The sequence below is a fragment of the Condylura cristata genome, unplaced genomic scaffold (assembly GCF_000260355.1).
Source record: "Condylura cristata isolate star-nosed mole 26May11 unplaced genomic scaffold, ConCri1.0 scaffold00030, whole genome shotgun sequence".
NCBI lineage: Eukaryota > Metazoa > Chordata > Mammalia > Eulipotyphla > Talpidae > Condylura > Condylura cristata.
In genome coordinates this window covers 25865964-25891193 of record NW_004567131.1, presented here as the reverse complement: position 1 = coordinate 25891193, position 25230 = coordinate 25865964, and the positions used below count along the sequence as shown (strand labels likewise).

The 25230-nt window shown below is 36.0% G+C and overlaps 1 protein-coding gene across 1 annotated transcript in view; it reads right to left on the bottom strand.

Moving 5' to 3' along the window:
- The window catches only part of MYO3A (myosin IIIA), a 121885-nt gene that overhangs the window by 36575 nt on the left and 60080 nt on the right, over positions 1–25230 (bottom strand). The window contains exons 16-20 of the mRNA XM_004691308.1: positions 20190–20316; positions 17149–17359; positions 13549–13696; positions 2387–2540; positions 711–799 (exon numbers count right to left, since the gene is read on the bottom strand). Coding sequence (XP_004691365.1) covers positions 711–799; positions 2387–2540; positions 13549–13696; positions 17149–17359; positions 20190–20316 — 729 coding nt within the window. The remainder of the gene's footprint in view (positions 1–710; positions 800–2386; positions 2541–13548; positions 13697–17148; positions 17360–20189; positions 20317–25230) is intronic.

Here is a 25230-nt window from a genome sequence, read left to right as displayed (position 1 = left end):
TATCATTTCAAGAAAGGGTACAAATAATCTCTCGAGGCAAATCTCACCCAAAGCCAGTATGCAGGATCAGAAAGATGGATTCTTAACGGCTTTGTCTTCCTTTTCTTTCTTTTTTCCCCTTAGTGTTGCGATAAAAATTATTCTATATAAATGACAATTTTATTTGTCATAATAAGAGGTTTTTAAAAAAATTTTAACTATTATTTTATTATTATTTTAAAAGATTTATTTATTTGTGCATACAGAACTGGGGTACAGGCCAGAGGCTTAGGGGCGGCGAGAGGCTTCACCAGAGACAGAGCGGGGAGTAGAACAGGCAGATCTGTGAAGTACACTGCTGAAGGGGGCAGTGGGCAGGTCAGGAGAGGTCTGGCATGCCATATGGACTCCTCTGGGGCAGGCGTGAATCGAACTTATGCGGAAGTGGCTTTCGCTTCTCAGTGCAGTGTTTCAACCCGCTGTGCCACCAGGGAGGGCCAGGAGAAGGGCTTTTAAGCCCTTTTAAGGATAGAAGCCCTAGAGGGAGTGGTCTCTGTAGGAGAGGAGTTGGCAACGAACAGGACAGATTGTAGGAGTTGAAGAGCAGAGCGAGGGCCAGAGAGGGGCAGAAATAGATGGCTCTTCCAGTATAATGACCTAGAAAGACTTGGGGCCCTATTATTCAATGGAAGATTAAAGAGAAACACAGTCATAATTCTCCAGAAGCTTACCTTTCCTGCATAATGGTGAATTCCAAAACTAAGTTCCATTCTTTTGGGTCTCCAGAAATACTGTGATTTCAGGTTACCTTCAAATTTTTCTGTAGCAAAACAGTTGAACCCCAATATTAAGAATGTAGGAAATGCTCAAAAAATTGACTGACATAATCATCTTTTTCACCATAAAATGCACAATGTGATGGGAAAAAAGGAGTAAGTTTCTTATCACCAGTACATGCAGATGTGGAACAGAATTATAAAGGGTAAGGCAAAACACCAGATCAGAAGTGATATCACCCCTCATAACTTGGAGCAGCACCTCTCAACCATAGCAAGTGTAACCAGGAGGGCTTATTAATACAGACTGCTGGGTTCTCCACCAGAGTGTCTGACCCAGCAGATCTGAAATAGAATCCAAGAACTCACATTATAGCAAGCTTCCTGGGTCTGGGATGCTGATGTCCCTGGCTTGGAACCACAGTTTGAGAGTCACTGGCACAAAGGAAGGGAGCTACTTGAGGTTGACCAAGATTTGTGGAACACAGCTTGAAGCTCAGCTTCGCCTAGAAATTTGGTGTTGTTTCTTCTTGCTGTAGAAGTCACTGATTTCATCAGACACTCGATAGGCTCATAAAAACAGTGGGTTTTTCATGACAAAGTCACTACCTTCGAGAACTTCATGCTCCAGAGAAACACCTTAGTCTCAAAATCAAGTGACTATTATGAAGTGATAAAGCCTACAACCTGGGAAATATTAGTTTTTCCATCCAGTGTTGTCTAATTAGAGGAGAGAATGAGCCTTTCAGTGAGTCAGAAGAAAGCAACATCACAGATTTGGCAGCAAGATACAATTTTGGGTATCACCAGAGATAGGTGAGAGAAAAAGGAAATTTGAAATTTTTATAAGTTTTTATTATACATAATCAATAACTTTCACCACCAAGGTATATGGTATTTCCACACTATAATTTTTTTTTTCAAAATAATAATAATGAACAAGTATATCACAGAGACATTTTATGGGGGTGGAGTGGAAGTACACTGGACTGTGGTGCTGGCTCACAGGTGATATGGTGATGGGAAGCCCATGAGGATTACAATTGAGATGGAAAAAAGCGCAAAATGATGTAAAAATAAACTATTATATCATTAATTTTTTTTCAAGGGCCTTAAAATCTAGAGTTCTTTTTCTTAATTTAAAGATGTTTTTGTTTTACCATTTTAGATGATATTCTTACATATAGTATCCATATTTCTGTCTTCTCAAACAGAATGTTTAATCTTTCCTTAATGATTTAGGAATATCATGAACATTTATTCATGTATTGTGACTTAAATAATATTAAGGTATTTTAGGCCATTTGCCTAAACTACTAGACGATTGTTGAGCAATTTATTTCCTTCTGGTTACCTATCTCTTTGCAAATTACAGTATGTCTCCAATTTCTAATTTTGGTCAAATAATTTCTAAAATTATTATTACCAAAAATTAAGTTTGGGGCTTGAGAATAAAGCAAGGACATGTCCAGTATCTGAACTTAATTCATCACTAAATAAATAACTTACTATTATAAAATTCACTCATGCAGGTATTAGATCAAAAGCTTCTTTGCAGAGCTTGTAATAGGCATTTTCTTGCAAAAATTAAATAAAAAGAAATCACTAGACATACTGGGTTCAAAACTTACCTACAAGAGTCTGGTCAGTGGCCTTGGGAAATCTGCTCTCTTCATCAAGTAGGGACAGTAAGCCCATTGGTTTCTGCAGAAACATATCTAAGAGGGACCGGTTATCTTCATATTCAATAACTCTTGCATCAACATCTTCATTTAAATATTCATTCTACAACAGAACATGATCATTATAGAAAAATTCACAAAGTTTTGTAAATAATGAATATTTTGACAATAATTACCTAAAATTCTACTTTACATATATTATAATAAATTGCTCCCATGATCTTGCTCATACACTGAAGGTATCATTTGATGTTTTTCTTTCCAGAACTGTTCAATCATTAAAGTTAGCACTGTTTATACTTAGGGTAGTAATAAAAGTTTCTATACTAGAATTACAAACATCTCAAGCTTTCAAGATGCAGAAGAATGTTGTTAACGAGCAGTAAGAAAATTATGTTCTTGAATTAATAGAATATTGATTAGGTATATTGTAGGATTACAGTCCCCCCCTTACCCCCAAATCTAACCCTTTATATGTGACAGCAGTTTCTCTCAAGAGTATTTACATAACTTTCCCCTCATGGTAATGCACATTGTTAGTAGGGTGGACAGCTGTGGGTCACAGGAGTAACCTACAGATTTAGAACCAAGAACACAGAGGTTCCCATCACAAGCTCTGTCACTAGCCATAGAATCCTTTGGCATTTTCTTCCTAACATTCACTTTTTCATCTATTTATTGGAGGTAACAGTCTCTACCTAACAAAGTCATAATATCTGGCATATGAATTATTTGCTGTTCAGTACAAGAGGCAAAAAATAAGAACAATGAACAATTACTGTAACATTGTGGTACCAGCACAGCACAGGCACTGATGGCCTCTTGTGCAAAAGGAACAACAATTTTATTTCTATGACTTTGTCTTCATAATATATTCCCATCCCACGCCACAGTCTGTAAAACGACACACATGACCACATGACCTCTGAACTGAGACTTAAAGTTACAGTAGAATCCGCAGTGGCATTCAGATGATGAAGCAACTATATTAGGGAAGTATAATAAAACACCACCAATTCAGGCCCAATGTCCCATACTATTCAAACTTAGAAGTATAGGCTATTTTCATTGTTATTTAATATCTTCATAAATGTTTTTATTAAACACCTTATAATAAGGCACTACTATCGGTGATAAAGAGATGTTTAAGGGCCCTCCCTGGTGGCGGAATGGGTTAAATCACAGCACAGCACTGTGAAGCTTGTGGCAGCCGCTTCAGTAGCCACTTGAGCATGAGTTCAATCCCGGGCCAGGGAGGTGACCCACATGGCGCAGCAGACCTCTCTTGCCTCACCTGCTGCTCCCTCAGCAGTGTATTTCATCATTTTGCCTGTTCTACTCCCCACTCTGTCTCTGGTGAAACCTCTCACTGCCTCTGCACTTCTGGCCTGTACCCCAGTTCTGTATTGCACAAATAAATAAAAATCCTAAAAAAAAAAAAAAAAGATGTTTAAGACAAACTCCCTGTCTCAGTGAATTTCAATTATAAATGTAGGGCAACATATGATAAATCCTAAGTACAATGTACTATAAGAGCTCAGAGAATGTGAATTTATATCTGGCAACTTCCTAGAAGAAAGATTAATGGCATTTGATAAACCAAAACTTTTTTTTTTTTAAATATTGAAGCAACATTGATCTAGAACCTCATCTAAGTTTCAGGTGCACAGCATTATAATTTGGCATTTGTATATATTACACAATGATTGCCACCAAAAATCTAGTTTATATTCACCACCATCAACTGATGCCTCTTACACAAATCACCCACCTTCCCCTTCTGGTAACCACCATTTTGTTTTATGTTTAGTTTGTTCTTTTTTCCACATGGGTGAAATCACAGTGTTTGTTTTTCTTTAACTTATTTTACTTAGCACAACACTCTCTCTATCCATCCATGTTGTTGCAAATGGCAATACTTCATCTATTTAAAAAATAACTGAGGGTCCTCCCTGATGGCACTGTGGGTTAAAGCACAGCACTAAGAAGCTAAAGCCACCTCAGCATGAGTTGGATCGCAACCCCGGAGGTGACCACATAGCATGGCAGACCTCTCCTGTCTAGGCCACTGCTCCCCTCAGCAGTGTACTTTATCGATCCGCCTGTTCTGCTCCCCGCTTAGTCTCTGGTGAATCCTCTCACCGCTCCTGCACCTCTGGTCTGTACCCCAGTTCTGTATGCATAAATAAATCTTTAAATAAAAATAGCTGAGTTGTATCCCTTCATATATATGCCACATCTTGTCTATCAGTCCTCTGGTGATGGGCCCTTAGACTGCTTTTATATATTGAATACTGAAAGTAATGCTTCAATGAACAAAAGATTGTTACATCTCTTCAAATTTTAGTTTTCATATTTGCTGGGTAAATACCCAGAAAAGGGACAGACTGACCATACAGAAGTTTGATTTTTAATTTTTTTGGGAATCTCAGTTTCACCATAGTGTCTGCACAGGTTCACATTTCCAGCAACAGCCCACGGGGCTCCCTTTTCTCCACATTCTTGCCAATAATTGTAGTTTCTTATCTTTTATCTTTTATTTTTTCTTATCTTTTACTTGTAGTGAGTTTATTTTTTTTTGTAGTAGGGTACGGGATGATATCTCATTGTAATTTTAATTTGCATTTCCCTAATAATGTGATGATAAATTTTTCTCATGAGCCTCTAGCCATTTGTATGTCTTTTTGGAAAAGTCTGTTTAGCTGACCTGCCCATCTTCTGAGTGGGTGGTTGTATGAATAAATAAATCTGTAAAATATATGTATTATACACACACACACACACACACATATATATATTTAAGATTTATTTATTTGTGCAAACAGAACTGGGGTACAGGCCAGAGGCTCAGGGGCAGTGAGAGGCTTCACCAGAGACAGAATGGGGAATAGAACAGGCAGATCGACGAAGTACACTGCTGAGGGGAGCAGCGGGGCGGGTCAGGAGAGGTCTGCCACACCATGTGGTCACCTCTGGGGCAGGCGGGAATCGAACTCATGCTGAGGTGGCTTTAGCTTCTTAGTGCAGTGCTTCAACCTGCTGCGCCACCAGGGAGGGCCAAATATATGTACATATTTTTAACATGGAGGACATAACAGTGGTTCTGATGTGGTGGTTGATTTGTAAATCACCCAAAAGCTTATTATTTCTTCAGTATAAAATATTGGAAATGCCTTAAAGTTTAATAGCTTTTTCATTTGAAGGTAACCTTGGGGAAGTATGCAGACCTAGAATTACTTTACTGTTAGAACATTATTCTGACAGCATATTATAGTTTAAATGGCAACTGCAAAGTTCAAAGAGCTGTTGTATGTTTTATATAGAAAACACATGAGGTTAAGGTCTAAGCCAATGAATTTGTCATTTTTATTTGCCTGTGTCAAAATCCACTGATGTTTTAGCGGCAGGTCATACAGGGCATTGATGAGTAACTTGGGAATCTATAGGTTTCCTTCAAGAAACATGCTAGTATTATGGATTCCAGGCAAACAAATGGAGAAGATATTATTCTCAGGATTATAAAGCACCTGGGAAAATGATGCTGATGGAATCCTTCCCAAAGTCCTCTGTTATGTCCTCCATGTTAAAAATATATACCTATTTTTTTTACAGATTTATTTATTCATACAGAACTGAGGTACAGGCCAGAAGCGTAGGGGCAGTGAGAGGATTCACCAGAGACAGAGTGGGGAGCAAAATGCCCAAAATAACTGGATATGTTTTAAAACTCAATGACTAAATAATAAGTGTTTTATTGACAGAACATCTGCAAAGGAAACAACCAAAAAACCCCACATCAACACATTTACTCCTGAAGGTCTGTATTTTAGTCAAAGAAGTACCAGCCACCACCTGCTCACAATTGTGTGGATTTATGAATACAGTCCCCAGACTGCAAAGATATCATCGAGAAATTACCCAATTAAGTCAGTGGCACAAATTCTTCTGATGTTAAGAGAAAGACTTACAGGTTGAACACTTAGGATTTGGGGTGCTGTTAGTACTTCGTTTTACCACCTTCATTTTGAAATAATTCCAACCTTATAGAAACATTGAAAAACTTACACAAAGAGATCCCAATTCCCCTTTACCCGAACTCTTCAGTGGCCAACATTTTACCATATTTGCAATCATTCTCTATCACTTTCGTCATACCATTTGACTTAAATAAGTATTTTAAAACTGAAAATGAAGAAAACAAAGTGCTAAAGTCTTGATGTCAGATAAAATGTATGAATGACATCGACCTGTACCTGTGTTTTCTACTCAAAGTTAATAATATGAATCTGTTGGTTTTATGTTAAAGTGAATGGCAAGCCACAGGGAATGATGGACATTATTAACTTGTAATGACAGGTCATTAATGCAAAATTTGACAGGTAGACTAATGAGAAAGTGTTTTTGGAAAGTCCATGTTTTTACTTTATATATATTTTACTGCACATTAGAGAAGAGGTTTTAAATAGTGCTCCCCAGACAAGCTTCCACTTTAATAAAAAAGAGCCATGTAATGCATGTTGAAATGGGAGTTCTAATATAGTTGTTTTTTTTTTTTTGTATATCATACCTATTTGTGAAAACTCTTTGAAAGTTATTAAAGATTTTACAAATTTACCTTTTATTGACAGGTATCAGAGCCATGTAATGCATGTTGAAATGGAAGTTCTAATATAGTTGTTTTTTTTTTTTTGTATATTATACCTATTTGTGAAAACTCTTTGAAAGTCATTAAAGATTTTACAAATTTACCTTTTATTGACAGGTATCAGGATAGCAAAAGGAAGCACTTCAGTTAGGAACTCAGCAATGTAAGTTTTTCTGTTATACCAGATTCTCTTTCACTTTCAACTATTTCTCCTTTACTGTCATGTTTAAACCTTTACCAAAAATGTTTATTTAGGCTGTCCATGTATGCTTTAATGTCACAACTACAGTTGTTGGTTAGATCTATGCTCATAATTGTATATTTAACTTTAAAACATTTTTTTAACTTTAAAAAAATTCCCAAATTATCAAAATCAGTGCCTTAAGTCCCAATAGCATAATTAGGGTGCTGACCCAACTTCATCAAAGAGAGAAATAGATTGTGTACAGCATGGATATTGCCACAGGGTGAGGGGTCTGAGAGAGCCCCAGAGACTGCCTGGAAGAGCCAGAGGGGCAGGCTGCAGGTGTCAGACCCAGATGTCAACTTCCACATTCATTTCCTCTGTGGGAAGCATGTGGAACATTTGTATGTTATTTCAAATACTATCTCAAGACTTGCCCAAGTTTTTAAAAAGATTTGTTGTATTAAAATGTTCCTTAAGCATGTGCTTGATTTAGTGCTTAAATAAAATTCCTATAAATGACTTTTATTGGGCCCTCCCTGGTGGCGCAGCAGGTTAAAGCACAGCACTAAGAAGCTAAAGCCACTTGAGCATGAGTTTGATCCCCGCCTGCCCTGGAGGTGACCACATGGCGCGGCAGACCTCTCCTGACCCGCCCTCTGCTCCCCTCAGCAGTGTACTTCATCAGTCTTCCTGTTCTGTACCCCAGTTCTGGATGCATAAATAAATAAATCTTTAAAAAATAATGACCTTTATCATTTGGAGAGCTAAACTAAGACAACTACTACCATCGTCACACATATACAATTTGTTTAAAAAGGAGTGAAGTTGTATGTGAAATAAAATTTTTGTAAGCATCGCACTTTGTAAGCAAAACAATATGAAGAAAGTTAGAAGGGGTTTATTTTTAGTTACCCCACACAATATTTTAAATCAGATGCCTGATTTCTTTTTACTTTATATTGTAAAAAACAACTGAAAAGTATATATTATATAATTCAAATTTTGTTCTTTACAATTGCTACAAATTATGTGTTTGAGCTCATGTTCAAAATATTAAGAGCTTTAAACTTTAGAATATGAACTGCTGGAGATGAGAATCTTACATATCACTTTCTGCAAGAGAAGTCAGGGGCATAATTACAGTTATTGTTTCCATTATGTAGTGCAAATAGTTCCCTACTTATAAAATGACTTCTGACTTGTAATTCTAAACCCATGAGTGCATATATAAATGATATATGTAGCAGCTCATCTGTACACAGAAACAAATATTAATAGCTCACTTTGAAAATGAGCTTTAGTTTCATTAATAACTGATACATGTGCTGCATTATGGGTGAGAAAGCTTATCCTAAGTGTAATAGGCAAAAGGGCAAAAACCAAAATCTTAAAATCTCATACAGGTGTTATGGGTATCCAATGGTTCTAAATCAAATTGGCAACTGTTCCAATTCAAGCTCATGTCCTTGGGTTGAATGGTTGGTGTGTATTTCCCTTGATTTGTAATGCAAACTTCTAGAGAATAGGGTTCATTTCTTTTGTATTTCTTTTCTATATCACAACGATTGTACCAACACACAAAATCAAAATAGGACAAAAGCACTAGAAATAGCCTGACTCGAACTTGAACATCAAACTTTCCGACATGCTTAGATTTTGCTGAGTTCTCTTTTACATGGACAGAAAACCAGAAGCCACCACCCCCTGCTCCCCCTCCCCCCAAAAATACCCCAAGTCTCAGCTACAAAATTACCAGGGAGATTCAGGGTGAGGGATACTGCAGAAAGATGCCTCTGTTGAAAATGGTAATTTGTCCACTGCCCTTTGCACTAACTAAAATAATTTTTGGAAAATATTAAATAGCATGTGTCAAAATCCTGATAGACCACTGTAACAGAGAAGGCTGAGCTATGAATAATTTATTTGTAAAATTAATAAAATTTAAAAAATTATACACTTTTCAGTTGCAATACATTTAGAAGAGGTTGGCTGCGTCTCAAATTTTAAATGGTTGCAACTATCCTCACATTCCATTTGTCAGGGCAGCGCCCTGTATTATTATCTAATTTTCAAATAATTACTTTGAATTTTAGTAAAGTCATTATATAGTCATAGTTCTAATGTTGGAAAAGTATAGAAGTTTTAAGTATTATGAAATATCAAACTCTAGAAAATTTTTAGGAATTACATATACACACAGGAAATAATGCTAATATGATCAGATACTTAAATATTTCAAACATTTGTATTACAAAGGTCAAAAGAGAGACAAGCTCTAGATGCTCTTGGTTGAGTGTTGGGATTCTGAGGCATATAACTTATATCCATGAAAGGTAGGTTATGAGGAGAAGAGTGTGTAACTGCCAGCAAGTGGTAAATGGGTTCCTAGTTTTAAGAACACATTTCCAAGTTAATACAAATGGCTAGTCGGAGTCAATCATTCCAAGAGACACAAAACTATCTATCCAGAAAGCTGTGAACTAGGTCAAACTGTGTCACTAAAAATGTTATATAGTCTACTGATGATTGTTTTAATGGTAAGTAAAGGGAAAATGGTATTTCAAATGATTTTTATCACCAGCTTTGCTGGAGTATACCATAGATGTTGTATGCATGGAAGCCCTCCCTTATTTGTGGCTTGGCTCTCTATGGTTTCGGATACCCCCTATCAACTGAGGTATGAAAATATTCCACACAGTCAGATATTCCAAGTGGGAGAGAAAGCACATCCATAGAACTTTTACTATAGCATACTGTTACAATTGTCCCTTTTATTGTTAGTTACTAATGTCAATCTCTTTCTGAGCTAATTTGGTAATTAAATTTTATCATAGGTGATAGGTATCTCTGTGTAGAGTAATATAGTATAGATAGGGTTGGGTGCTATCTGTGGTTTCAGGCAACCACTGGGAGCTTGGAATATTCTCATGGCTAAGGAAATACTACTGTAAGTTACACTTGGGTGAAATAAGAAATGCTTTCAGAAAAGTTTAACTTATGTTTCAACATTGCATAACTGACAATAAAGAAAATGTTTGTTGACTTAAAGGGAATCAAAGGTTGTTTCACTTGTAAAGTTGCTGCCCAGGATTGGTGTCTTGCTCAGTTGACCAGATCATTTGTATGCCATGATATTGAGACATTTTGTGTTACTGATAAGCAATAATGGCTTTACTAAAGGAAAGTGAGCGGAAACCTATGCTTAAATTCAGAATCCCTGAAATGTGACCTTTGCTTTCATTAATGATTTGGTTTAATACTGGTTTTTCATTTATATAAAGTAATGAAGTTGCTCTTAGGGTAGTTACTCAAGGAAAGTACTTGGAAGGACTGAGAATGGACTTAAATCTTCAAAGTACTTTGAATAATCCTGTATCTTAGCTAAAATTTTAATTTATTGGGGACAACTTTTAATTGCCAACTACATTTAATTGACAATTTTTTAAAAAGACTTATTTATATATTTGTACAGAACTGGGGTACAGACCAGAGATGTGGAGGGTGAGAGGATTCACCAGAGACAGAGTGGGAACAGAACAGGCAGATCGACAAAGTACACTGCTGAGGGGAGCAGCGGGCGGTCAGGAGAGGTCTGCCACTCCATGTGGTCACCTCCGGAGCAGGCGGGGATTGAACTCTTGAGGAAGTGGCTTAAGCTTCTTTGTGCTGTGCTAAGCTTCTTTGTGCTGAGCCACCAGGGAGGGACTTAATTGACAATTTTTGTCATGACAGCCTCTCAAGGATATTTTGAAAAGGGTCTTGTAGAACAGCTTGATTTGTAGGAAGTCCAAAGACCAAAGAATTAAGAACATTAGGATTATGGATAAATTCAAGGTTATCATTCAGAGTGAATTATAAAGGTCAGTTTCAACAAAATCAGATTCTAATCTTGACCCCATAAAGAGAACAACAAGATTTTTGTTGTCGTTAGCACAAGTTGTGAATTAATCAGATGAAAAATACATGGAGATGCACCTGGTAATCCTAACAGTTGCCTACCCAAAAGTCCAAACTAAAAAAAGAAAATTACTCCAGCATCGTGTTGGGCTGGATTCTATAAACATTGTAGGGTATTAGAGCAAAATGGCACTAATTCAATAAATACTTATTAAGCATTTGCTGTATGTCCGACTCTGAAAAGGTATGGTATTTTCAAATATTTTTACTATCGCACAGATGAGGGAGGAATATGAATAAGTATCACTGAATTTTTCTCTTAATTTCCATATTAAGAAATGAAATATAACACTTTTGATTTGAATATGTTGGTAAAAATGTCATTTACTAGAAAGACTACAAGTGAGAAGGAAAGATGATTAACTCAATTTTAGATAAAGTTCTGGAAAGTGAATTAAACAGAGGCCAAGAAATCAGAGAGCGGTGTGGATTGGAAATGAGGAGCCCAGTGCCACTAGCATGTAGAGGCTGGAAGACAGTGGAAACAGATGATCCTTCTTAGTCAGTATGAGAAGGTTCTAAAGTATAAAACCCAGGAAGCCAGCATTTTGGACAATAATCCTCCTTGGCTGCACACTGGAACTAACTGAGAGTCTTTTAAAAATATTGACATCTGGATTTCATTTCAAGATCTGATTTAAGTGGTCTGAGGCCGGGTACAGGCACTAGGATTTTACAAAGATACCCTGGTGATTCCATACATTCCATACATTCCATACTGATTTAGGGGATGGTGCAAGAAAAGTAAAGGAGGAACCTGTGAAAGAGAAAGAAACATGAAGATGGTGTTACAGACACCACATAGACAGGAGAGTTTTTCTAGAAATAGCAATCTTCAACGGGGTTAACAATTACAGAAAGTTAGTAATGTTGAGACTAAAATGCTTCTGACAATAGTGACTGATGAGCTGAGAGGGGACTGTCACAGCCCGAGGTGACGGATTCAGTGTACCTTGGGGGGAAGAAACCAACACCACACTGTACATACTGAATATGCCTGCAAGGAGTTGGCTCGGGAGGGGAGAGGGGTCCATGACTACAGAGCTAAGTAGGGTACAGAAGGGTGTTCGTTTTTAAAGATGTTTAAAACACTTCAACATATATGTAGACAGAGGGTGAGATTAGTGCAGAGGAGTGGAGAAGAAGACAGAAGTTGACAGAGAAAGACTGAGGATTTGCTGGATAAGGTCCTGGATAGATGAGAGTTGGGCAAACAGATAAAATCTTCAATCGAAGGCCTTTTTTGTCCTAAGAAATGTTAAGATCTAAACATTTCAGGCTTCCCTGGTGGCACAAGGATTAAAGTCTCCCTGCTATCAAGCTATCACCAGCCACTGCGGCATGAGTTCAATTCCAGTCTGGGAGGTGACCCACGTGGCACAGACCTCTCTTGTCGCACCAGCCACTCCCCTTAGCAGTGTGTTTCAGTAGCTTCTTCTGTTCTGCTCCCCACTCTGTCTCTGGTGAATCCTCTAGACCACCCCCCCCCCGTTCCCTCCCACCATGAACCCCTGGTCTACACCCCAGCTCTTGTATGTGTAAATAAATAAATAAACATTTTCTTTTGTGATCATGTTTTCAAAATGTAATTTCAAAGTAAATTATCAGTAAGCCTAAATATTTAAAGTAAAATGCAGCATCTCTAATGTCTTAAATTTAAATAAAAACTTCAGTTCTAATCATTAAACACAAAGTAACTGAAAAACTATTTAAAGGTGATAATGCATCAAATAATGTAAAGTGATTATTTCTTTCAGATTTGATAAAATAATTTAATAATTTTAATACTACAGTTTTTTTAAATGTAATTCAAGAAAAGTCCCTGATTTTTCTCGAAGGAAGAGTATTTTTGAAGCTGAATCATAAATCACACATTGTACCCTTGCAAAATTACCATCTCATGGCATTTGCATCAAACCTATTATCCTTGTGTTCTGTTGCCTAGCTACTGGAATTCTGAAGTTTAATGCATTTTAGATGGATATTTAAATTTCAAACAGAATTTCAGCTATGCAGACTACAGTTGAACACATCTGCTTATTTAGATTTCCAAAGGAAACTCCTTTGTTTGCAAAGGCTCAGAATTGCTAGATTTTGGAGTAGGACACACTGATTTTCATTGGAGGACATTCAACAGCACATATCAAGACAATAAGTTCATGTGAGATGTTTGCATCTGGTTTGCTTACTATGGGCAAGAAAATCTTTTCTTATCTTTATTAACAGCTTAAAGCTTTAATTTTATGATTTATGTGCTACTTTATTAGTACAATTTGGTACATAACATACACATGCAGGAATCTTTATAATATCTTCACATACCTGTTCCCAAGCAAATACATGCTGATTGAAATAATATTGAATTTGTTCATTTGCGATGTTAATGCACAGCTGTTCAAAGGAATTTTTTTTGAAATTTTCAAATCCAAATATGTCCAGAATGCCAATGCTCAGTTCATCACCATTTCCACTGGAAAATTAAAGAGTTATTATTTTCAGTTCTGAAGGAAGGGAGTACAGTTTTGTGACTTAATTAAGAAACTACTACCAGGATAGACACTTAGAGGGAAATTTTCTTAACTGACGAAGTTTCCCTACATAGGACATAAAAGAAAAGTAGGTAGCATTGATTTCAATATGTAAATGACACAACATTGTCTTATATAAACATTTCCCTATAGAAATGATCCTTATAGTATCTTATGTACTTAAAAGAAACTTTTTTCCCCTATGCGTTTGTGAGCAGCAACTTGATTGAGTCTTGAATCATTAAAAAAAAACCCAGCTAGCATTGAGAACGCAGCAAAAATATGTTCAATAAAAATCACATGAGAAAAATTCTTGGAGAGCATATATTTAGTCTTTTATTTCAGAACAAACAACAATTTAAAAAGATCTTGCTAAAATATTTTAAAGAACTATTTATTTTTGGATGATTCAATCAGAATTTTAAACATAGAACCAATGGTAACTGGAGATAGGTATATTCATTTATGAAATAAATATTTAAAAACACAATTACTACCATTTTATAAATGGTAAAATATAAATATAAATTTTGTTCCTGTTTTTCTACAACACTGGAGGTTTGATACTCAGTTTAAAAGTTTGCCTCTTCCGACATTTTGTGGGGGTGGAGTGGGGAATGGGATCAAAAACAGAGGTGGGGGTGGGGGGGAGGGAAGTGCACGGGACTATGGTGATGGCACATGGGTGACTTGGTGATGGGAAACCCTCGGGGATGAAAAAAAATGTACAAAATGATGTAAAAATAAACTATTATAATATAAAAAAATAAAATAAATAAAGCTGTAACGAAAAAGAAAAAAAGTTTGCCTCTCCCCCAAAGAATATATATACTGCAAGGTTATTTTCATGTGAGTTTAAAAAGGAAAGTACAAACATTTCCCTTTCTGCTCACTAATTATGTAATCTAGGTTACTCTTAGGGTTGTGTGAGGAAGTGATTTGGAAATGACAGCTAGCTACTGCATGCTGTGAGCTAAAGGATACTGTCTATATTTGGGGGAATTGAATTCAGGCTGCAGATTTATAGACACTGAGTATGTGATAGAATTGACAAAAAAGAAGGCTACCTGAGTATGTCTGAAAAGTTCTGTTTTTTTTTTTAACAATAAGTATAACTAGTTATATCAGGCAATTGTCAACTTAAAATATGTACAGGTTTAGTGAAAAAGATTATTCCTTTACTATCTCATCACATAGAATCCCACTGAGATGAATATTTAACTGGTATAGTGATGTGGTAGGCCAGGAGGACCTTCTAGATGATCTAATTCAGGGATTCTTAAACAGGGATCAGTCAGTGGCATTCAAGGAATCTGTAATCACAGCTATGTGCAATATTTGGGTGGGTATATACTAATTAATATATTCATTTTAAATTGTGGAGTAAAGGACAGAGGTGTCAAAAGGTTCTGAGTTACCTACCAATAACTAAGCCCACTGACTTTTCATTTGATGCCTTTATTTATATGAGGCCTTTATTTATATTTGTATGAAGTTGAAGAGACACATAGAAATGCAAAACCTTTCCCAGAATCACATATCAAGCTGGTAGAAAAGCCAGGCACTGAAGACAGGCCTTTTGAAATTTTATTGTAAATCTAGATTGATTAAACAGAAATACTAGAATGATCTCTTTTAAATTTTTAATCATTAAAATTTTTCTTATTTTTTAAACATTTACTAGTAATGAGTTGATACAAGTCATTTATAAAGAGAATTGCTGAGCTACATCTTTTCTTTCATTTTTAAACATACTTGTTTATATTTTTTCTGAAAATCAACTAAAATAGACATCTTTCTTTTAAACATTCCATAAAAAATAAAATTCTAAAATTTATTTTTCATTAGCGTATGGATTGGGTTATAGTGGGACTTGAACAGATCACCTATTTATTTGGAAGTCAAACCCTATGATTACCATTAGTGTCAAACACACAGATGACAACAAAATGAAATCAGGTCTTGAATATCTTGCTTACATTCTATGGAATATCCATAAATTGAAAAATTCTTGAATATTTCCACTACCACCTGAAAGCATGGCATTATATAGATCAACACAAGTGAACATATGAACTATGACAGTTGTGAAATAATAAAGGGCCACCTGGATCATGAGTTGCAGATTCAATCAAATAAGGCAAAATTAATAGGGAGGTAAAGACACATACTTCAGGATAATTTTGAGTGGGTAATATGGCATAATGTGTATTTTAGTGGAAAAATTATAATAAATTGAATGCCTGAAATATATATAAAAATGGTCTCTTGTTTAGTAAGCAAGTCTGAATGAAGAGATCTTAAAATAGGTATCCACTTTATTTGTTCACATACAATTTCTAGAGACTGTGTAACAAGATAGAGCAAATCTTTTGATGCAAATTAAGGACTTACATCTGTGAATAAACTTGGCATACAGAGAACACTCAGTCAGTGAAAGTTGCAATTATTTTTATTTCTAAGATGGAGATAGCCCAACGGTATTATCACTCATATATTGGCTCTACCAATTTCTATTTTTTTTTAAGTATTTTTGGATCAAATTTCATTGGAGGTCATAATACCTTCCCTCATGGGGTTATAATGAAAGTTAAAATATGAAAAAAAAAAAAGTTTTTTTTTCTTGCTTTCAAGATTTAATTCTAATTCTAAAAACAAAAATAGAACTGTTGAATTGTTACCTTATGCAAAATATTTCATAGTTTACTTTATATTAAAATACATAAGTAATAGTTAAGAGGTCACATCAAAAACATTGATAGCTACCACATAATTCATTTATGAGGAATCAAAAAAACAATTAAAAGACTAAGTTCATAGATACAAAGTACTGATTTGTGGTTGTCATAGTTGGGGTGGGGAATGGGTGAAATGTGTTAAGAAGGTCAAAACATACACCTAAAATCAACTTCCACTCAAAAATTAGAAAACAAGTCCTGGGATGTAATGTATAGCATCGCTACTACTGATGTGTACCGCATATTTGAAAGTTGCTGAGGGTGTAGATCTTAAAAATTCTCATCAAAAGAAACATTTTTATAACTATGTTTGGTGATAGATGTTAACTAGATTTTCCATGCTGCTCATTTTGCATTATATACAAACGTTGAATCATTATGGTGCCTACCTAAACCTGATATGTCAATTATACCTAAAGGAGGTCACATTAAAATTTTGTTTACTCATGTTGCTATAGTTTAAAACTTTTTAAGTTATCTGGCACAATGAAGTGGTACTAGTAGGCAGTAAAGCAGTCCTTCAAAATATAGCTGATAGCTAAATGATACCAATCAGAAGCATCATCAAAGCATTTATTGATCTACAAATCAATAAATTAGAAAATATATTTATATTAATGGACGTCTGGGAGAAAAGGTTGCTATAAATCTTTTACCTTGGTGACGTGTCATACTTCAATAAGCTGTTAATACGATTGACTATCCAACTAAAGAGACGCCCATATAATGTCTTAGCCATAGCATCTCTGACATCAGCAGCTTTTTCTACAGTGTTGGGTCGTATAATTGTTTCTCCTCTAGTGACCACACAGTGGGAAGTGAGAGCTTCCTGTAGCTCATCTGCCTGAATATAAAGCAAAGAGGCAGCTAAAAAATAGACAGAAACAGAGACAGTGTTAGAAGAAGTTATGGCAAAGAGTAACTTACCTAGACCAAAAACGTCTTAATTAAACTTCATCACATAACATGAAATAATTATGTGAAATGTTTATAATGTGAAAATAAATTTTTATTGAATGGGAATCCCATGCTACCTTCTTTATAACAGTCTACTTATCTTGACTGGTGAAATATAAGTTACTGTGTAATGCAGCAATTCCCAAATCAAAATGACTGACCTAATGAAACATCTGAACAGGTGAATGGCTATGTAATGCCAAGCACACATTTATTGAATTTATGTTAAATAATTTTAAGAGGTAATTAATTAATTTGATATAATTTGTATACCCTTGTCATATACACAATATGCAGAAATTAATTGAGACTGTAGGGATATATAGCCAAACAGATGTATTTTAAGAGCCATCTGCAATTTGATATAATAATACACATAAAAAACCCTAAAAACTCCACTAAAAAACTAATTGAAACAGTAAATCTTACAGTAAAGTAGAAGGTTACAAAATCAATCCACAAAAATTAGTTGTGTTCCTTTTGTAAATGAGATAGAAAAAGAAATCAAGAAACTGTCCCATTTAAAATCACATCAAAAAGAACTAAATGTAGAAGTAAAATTAACAAGCGATATGAGGACCTGTAAACTGAAAAATAAAAGACAAAAAGAAGTGGACATATATATCCCTGTTCATGGATTAAAAAAATTAACATTGCTAAAATGTCCATCTTATCCAAGGCAAAATAATGATTCGATGCAATCCCTATCAAAATTTCAATGGCATACTTCAAAGAAATAGAACAAACATTATTGAAATTGATATGGAACCATAAAAGACCCCAATAGTCAAAACTATCTTGACAAAAAGGAAGAATGGTGGTATTACCCCCACATAAACTTGAAGTCACACTGAGAAGCTAATCAAAACAATAATAAAAACAGCATGGATTTGGAAGTAAACCAGATACACAGATCACTAGAATGGAACTGAGGGCCCAGAAATAAAACTTCACTTATATGGACAGTTAATCTATGACAAAAGAGTCAAGAGTACACACTGGAGGAGGGAAATTCTCTCCAACAAATGCTGTTGAGAAAACTGGACAAGCTCCTGCAAAATACTGAAACTAAACAAGCATAGTATCCATACACAAAAAAGATTCAATATTTGTATATACAACTTAAAGTTATAAAACTCATAAAAGAAAACAGACTAGATATGACATTGGCTTCAGTGATGCCTTTGTGAATTCATCTCGAATGACAAGAGAAACAAAGGAAGTACATAAGCTAAAATTCTGCTCTGCACAGTAACTGTCACTAAAACAAAAAGACACTATGATAAATGGGAGTAAATATTTGCACATCATACTTCTGACCAGGGGCTAATATCCAAGATCTACAAAGAATTCATACAACTCAACAAAAAAGGAAGATGGAAACTTAATAAAAAATTGGGTGGAAGAGTTAAATAGACACTTATCCAAAGACTATGTAGAGAAGGCCAACAGGCACATGAAAAAGTGTTTGCCAACACCAGTCTTCAGGGAAATGCAAATCAAAACCACAATGGGATACCCTCTCACATCTGTGAGAATGATCCATATCCAAAAGACTAGAAAGAAAAGTACTGTTGAATGTGTGGAGTAAAAAGAAGACTTGAGTATTACTGGTGGGAATATAGATTGGTCCAGCCCCTCTGGAAAACTGTACAGAGGTTTCTCAAAATATTAACCTGTGATCTAGCAATTCTACTAGCCAGTCCATATGATCTAGCAATTCTACTCTTAGGTAACTATCTAAATAATGAAAAACACTAATAGAAGCACTCCTATGTTCACTGCAACACTATTTACAATAGCCATGTCATGGAAACAACATACGTGCTCAAGGGCAGAGGTGTGGATCAAGAAGATATAATATATACACAATTGAATAGTCATCAACTATTAAAAAAAAAGATGAAATTTTTCCATTTGTGATATGCATGGAACTGGGTAGGGTTGTGCTTATTGAGTTAAATCAGAAGAAGAAAGACAAATACTATATCACTTCAATCATGTGTGGAATGTAAAGAAAACAAAGGAACAGATAAAACTAAATCCAAACAAAGCCTTTAAGTCTGACTGCAGAACTGATACTACCAGATGGGTAGAATAGGAGTGGGGAGCAGAGGGGGGGGGTAGCAAACACTGGACTGTGGTAAAAGGAATTATGGTGCTTTGGTGGTGGGCTTGCAGTGGTATCCTTGGTTATGAAAGAACCAATAAGACAGGTGATTCCATATGACATATATGGAATTATGCATAGAAGCACATGCTGATTTTAAAAGTAAAAAGTATATTCTAAAAACAGCTATGTCACTGGATTATATCAATGGGAAACCTTAAATTATTGGAATATTCATCAAACTTGGCTATAAGAGAAAAGTTTATTTGAAGCAAATACCATGATATACATTGTGTCATATAGAAAATGATCACAAAATTAATTAACCCAGGATGAACATGTATAAGAAAATTCACCCACAATGAGAATAAACACATAGCTCTTCATTACTTACTAAGTGATAAATATGCTAAATCTACAAGATAACAACTTGAACTTTTTCAGGTCACGTCACTAAACTTTAATTATATTTTCTGTGTTTTTCTACTGAAATGTAAATAGTTCCTAAAGTAATCATGAAAGCCTATTCTTTAGAAATGTTTTCTACAGTAATTAGTTAATTTGTAAGCATGAAGTTCTTTTTAACATTCAACTTTAAGAGTTCAGCTTTGAAAAGACAGTAACACTCACAGTTCTCCAGAGCTGTGTGATTAGAAATGTGACTCTTGTCAATCTGATATTCAGTTGCCACAGAAGAAAACTCAATGTTTCCCACATTCAAGATTGCAGCCAGGATACTGTATATACTCCCAAGTTGCTGAAACACACCGCAGGAATGTTAGCATCACTCTCCCCCTGGAGTATGCAGCAAGGCAATGACTCTGGTTGGGTGCAGACTGGGTCAGAATCTCTCACCTCTTGCACACCAAGGTCATGTCACAGATTATGGTGCCAGACAAAGAGATATAAGTAGGCAAGGTGCCAAGTAGACTTGGCCTCATTAGTTAACTATTTTAATTTTAGAGGTAAGCATGGTGTCTGTTACCCAGCAAGTGCTTAAAGATATTTTGCTGATACAAATACAAATTTAAAAAATAGAATTAATACTATCTTCTCAGAGGATCAGGATAAAAGTCAGATATGAAGGAAAAATCTCCAGGAATATTTATTCATTCACATGTAGCATGACATATATAAATGCATATGAAATGAATGTATACACATTAAAATGAATATATTGGTTGACTGAATGTGTGTGTGTGTGTGTGTTTGCATAGTCACTTATCAATACATGTTATGACAGGTACTGATCTTGTCAGAGGGGATTCTACAGCAGGCAAGATGAGAGATCCTTGTTCCCATGGATGTTTGTTTAGGCAGTGGAAAGGCAGACATTGAGTAAATAAACAAATACATAAGCATGACACTTTCAGGGAAGAAAAGGACCAATGTAAAAACTAAAATGAAGAGGTACAGTGGAGAATGACCAAGAAAGCTTAGCTTGGGAGGTGAGGATTGTTTTCTGGATTTGCAGATGGGCCATTCCTATATATATAAAACATTTTATAGGTTTTTAAATTAATAAACTTCATTTTTAAGGAGCTTCAGGTTCACAGCAAAATTTAGTGGCGAGTGCTGAGTTCCCATATAACCCTAGCCTGCATACACAGAGCCTCTGCAAACAGTGAGTGAAGCGCCTGCCTGGAAACAGCATCACCCAGACATTATCATAGTTACATCAGGGCTCACTCTTGGCAGAGCTGCTTAGAGGGGACAGCAGGGTCACACAGCCACTGTACCCTTGATCCAGGATGGGACCATCTCTTCTGGGAGGGGCAGTACTCCTGTTTTAGTAATTAATTAATTAGTGATAGAGTGAGACTGGTTTACAACACAACATACGAACCAAAGGTATAGAACTCTAATTTATTTTATGCTTTTTTGAATGAAAACAGTGAGTTCTAAAATTATTATTTTATCTAAAATTATTATCATCAAATGACTACATGGAACTTCAATAGTCGTCCATCTTGACCAAAAACAATTCTAAAACATGAACTATTTTGCAGAAATTCAACAATTTGTGTGGTGTTTCAAAGTATGTAAAAATTTCTTCCAAAAATAGTAGTTGATCATAACAGAAGTCACAACTGAAAATGCAAATAAAATGACTGTAGATCAGCAAAAAGGGGGAGCAAAGCTGAAGCTGAAACTGAGCACACCTGAGACATGACATATGACTTTTTTGCAAAGAAAAATACATAAAATTCCTATCATGACATGGTAAAAATTGCTTCTGAATGAGTTGAAACATAAAACTATTAATCATTTATTATAAAACTGTGGCAAGAAAATGTCTTAAGAAGTCATATGATTTTTAAAGTTTTAGAGTTTTCTAATTTATATTATTTTTAGAGGATATCTGACTTTGATTTGCCTGTCATTCCTTTGGCTTGTGCTGAATCACAAATGTACAAGTGAACCAACCGTAAGCCCTCGGGCATATTTAAAGTGACACACACACCATGGGTGCTGTCAAGGTCCAGCAGTGACAGACGAGGAGAGACAGGGAGAGTCTTTGCTGGACAGCTCTCGAGACTGTGCCGAAGCAGACTGGGAAGGTGCCTGCAGTGCTGAGAGGCTGTGACAACCAAGCTACTTAATCTGGCTTGGCCCAAGTTGCTTCTTTCCAAAATGGAGCTGAAACAGCTACTGACAAAGGACATAGTCAACTAAGTCCATGAAATCATGTAAAAAAAAAAAAAAATCAGGACTGGGCTAGAAAAGAACTAAATTGCCCAGTTGGTTGAATTCTGTTGTTTCCAGACTGGGACAGTTTGAGCACTCTCTGAGTGCTTTAGACGGGAATTAGCTACAACCTGTGAGAGTCACCTTGAACCTGTGAAGTCTTCACACCATATCCAGCAGTAGCGGTGCTTTCAGAAATGGATGTTACTTTCCTTTACCCTAAGCTGTATGTTTGCATGCCTGGTAAACATGGAGTATGTTTACGTTTGGAATAGAGCACTTTAAATAAATGAATTCTACTTGCCAGTTGATGGTAATAGCAGGACTGGCTTCATTTTAATGTTACTAACCATTGCTCTACCATGCAAGAGAGAGTCATCTAGAAAACAGAAGTGAAACACTGCCTGTAATGAGTGGGACTTAGAGGTAAACAAACCAATTAAAAATGATTCCCTGTTTCTAAGATAGCAGCTTCTGGGGGAGGGAATTAGTAAGATAGGCTTTTTCAAAGACAAAAAAAACAGGGAAAAGAACTACGGAGGCTCAGCCCCTGGCTGATGCAGGAGCTACTTGCCTGTGTCCATCTATCCTTCCAGCTTGGAGATGCGCTGAAATCCAGTCAGTCTCTCCTGATTTCCCCTATCCAGGTAACAACAGAGCCAGACTGCAGTCCAAAGGGGCAGTGTCACCCTTAGAAATACTCATCTAATGACCAAGGATTGAAGAAAAGGGTCACTGCTACCTTTCTATCATTTATTGTACTCCAAATAAACTGACTTCTGCTTCAAGAGGCAGGCTAACTCCAAAACTTACATCACCTCATCTCCATAGAAACAAGTTGTGGGAGGTCTGAAGGGAAGGTTAGAGAGAGGCCAAGGAGGGGAAATGAGGAAAGGGAGGAGCCCTTAGTCACTTGCATTTGAATTTGAATTTCTGCAGAAGAAAAAGAGGAAGAGGCACTGGGGATAATTTACACCCAGGAAGGAGTAGGGTGGAGGCAGTTAGGGTTAATGTCATATTAATCCGTGAGATCAGAAATTTTCTGTTTTTACTCCTGATAAAGCTAACCTAGGATTAATATGGAACTGAAACACTACGAGGCATGCACATGCGTGTGTGTGTGTGTTTAGTAGTGTTGTGTCTACAAGGAAGATTTTTATATGAGCAGGGGGTAGTATGAAATACTGGACTGTGGATTCTGGGCTGTTAACACCCATGAGCCGGTGAAAGGGAAAATGAGCAGATGAAGACGGAATGAGATGAGATGGGGAAGGGAGAGATGAACAAGGAAGTCTTTTAAAAGACTGCTCTAGAAATTGACAAGCTGATCATGAAATTCAAGGGACAAAAATAATCCTGAAAAAGAACAAAGTTGGAGAACTCATACTGCCTAATTTCAAAGAGATTTTACAAAGTGACAGTAATCAAGCTAGTGTGATACTGACATAAAGATAGGCATAGATAAAGAGAATAGAATTAGATATCAGAAAAAATTGTATATATTTGTGGTCAATTGATTTTCAAGAAGTATGCCATTCGATGGGTAAAGAATAGTCTTTTCAAAAAATGGTCAAATCATCTCGTTTTGGGCATTTGGGTTGTTTCCAATATACAACGGAATACTGTTCAGCAATCAAAAAAGATAAACTCATGCCACTCACAACAACATAGATGGAGCTGGAAGGGATTATGCTCAGTGAAATAAGTCAGAGGGAAAAAGAAAAATAACAAATGATTTCACTTATAGGAGGAATTTAAGAGAATCAGATAAGACAGGGGAATCAAAGTATACTGTTATTATAGCACAACACACAATGGAACAATACAAAACAGACAGTTACAAACCAGAGAGATCCAACAGGGGAGGGGGACCGAGTGGGATCAGAAGGAGGGAGGAATATGGGGGGCTATGGTGATGATGGGAGGGGAAGGGGGGAAGTTAACATTGTTATAAAGTGAACAATAATGTAAATAGACATATAAATGAAATGGTGCAGTCCAAATTAATATACAACTGAAACGGAGGCAAAAGGTGACAGACCCCAGTCTCACACTCGATAGAAAATTAACTCAATGTGGAACCGAGACCTTAATGTAAGTGTTAAAGCCATACAACTCCTGGAAGAAGACTTGGGCATACATTTCAGTGAATTGATTGTGTAATAGGGGCAACCAGAAGGGGCGGGCCAGGGACAGAGAGAGGGATGAGCACAAAGAAAGGAGAGAGTACAGGGTGGGGGAGGGGAGTGGGCCACGGGTTCTTAGGTGGTGGGTGCACTGAGGCAACCATGCCTGAGGAGGGGATCCTGCACTTTTATTATGGAAACAACCTAAGTGCCCAATCATAATAACCGATAAAAGCCAATATTAACTAGCTAAATAAAATATATGTTAAAAAAGAGAAAATTATAAGGATTTTCATGCAAAAAATACTCTCACTTATAAAGTAATTAAAAAAACCTTGATGACTTTGGATTAGATAATGATATTTTATATGTCATATCAAAATAACTAGCAACAAAAGAATCTGTAAATATTACATTAGGATTAATTTAATAAAAAGCAAAAACTTTTCTGCTTCAAAGAACCCAAGAAAGTAAAAAGACAAATGTAGAAAAATTTGCAAATGATGTATCTGGTAGGAAATGGTACCTAGAATATAAAGAATTTTACAACTCAGTAACAAAAGGAAAATCTAATTAAAAACCAGAGAAAGGATCTGAATAGCTATTTCCTTAAAGAAGATGTATAAATTACAACAAATACCTTAAAAGGTTTAGCAACATAAGCCATGAGGGAAATGCAAATCAAAACTACAAAGAGACACTACATCCACTAAGATAGCTATAATAAAAAAGACAGATAGTAAGTGTTAGGGAGGATGTGGAGAAATTAGCACCCCATAAACTATTGTCTGGCATGTAAGATGTGACTGCTCTGGAAAACAATGTGGTACTTTCCATCAATGTTAAACAGAGTTACC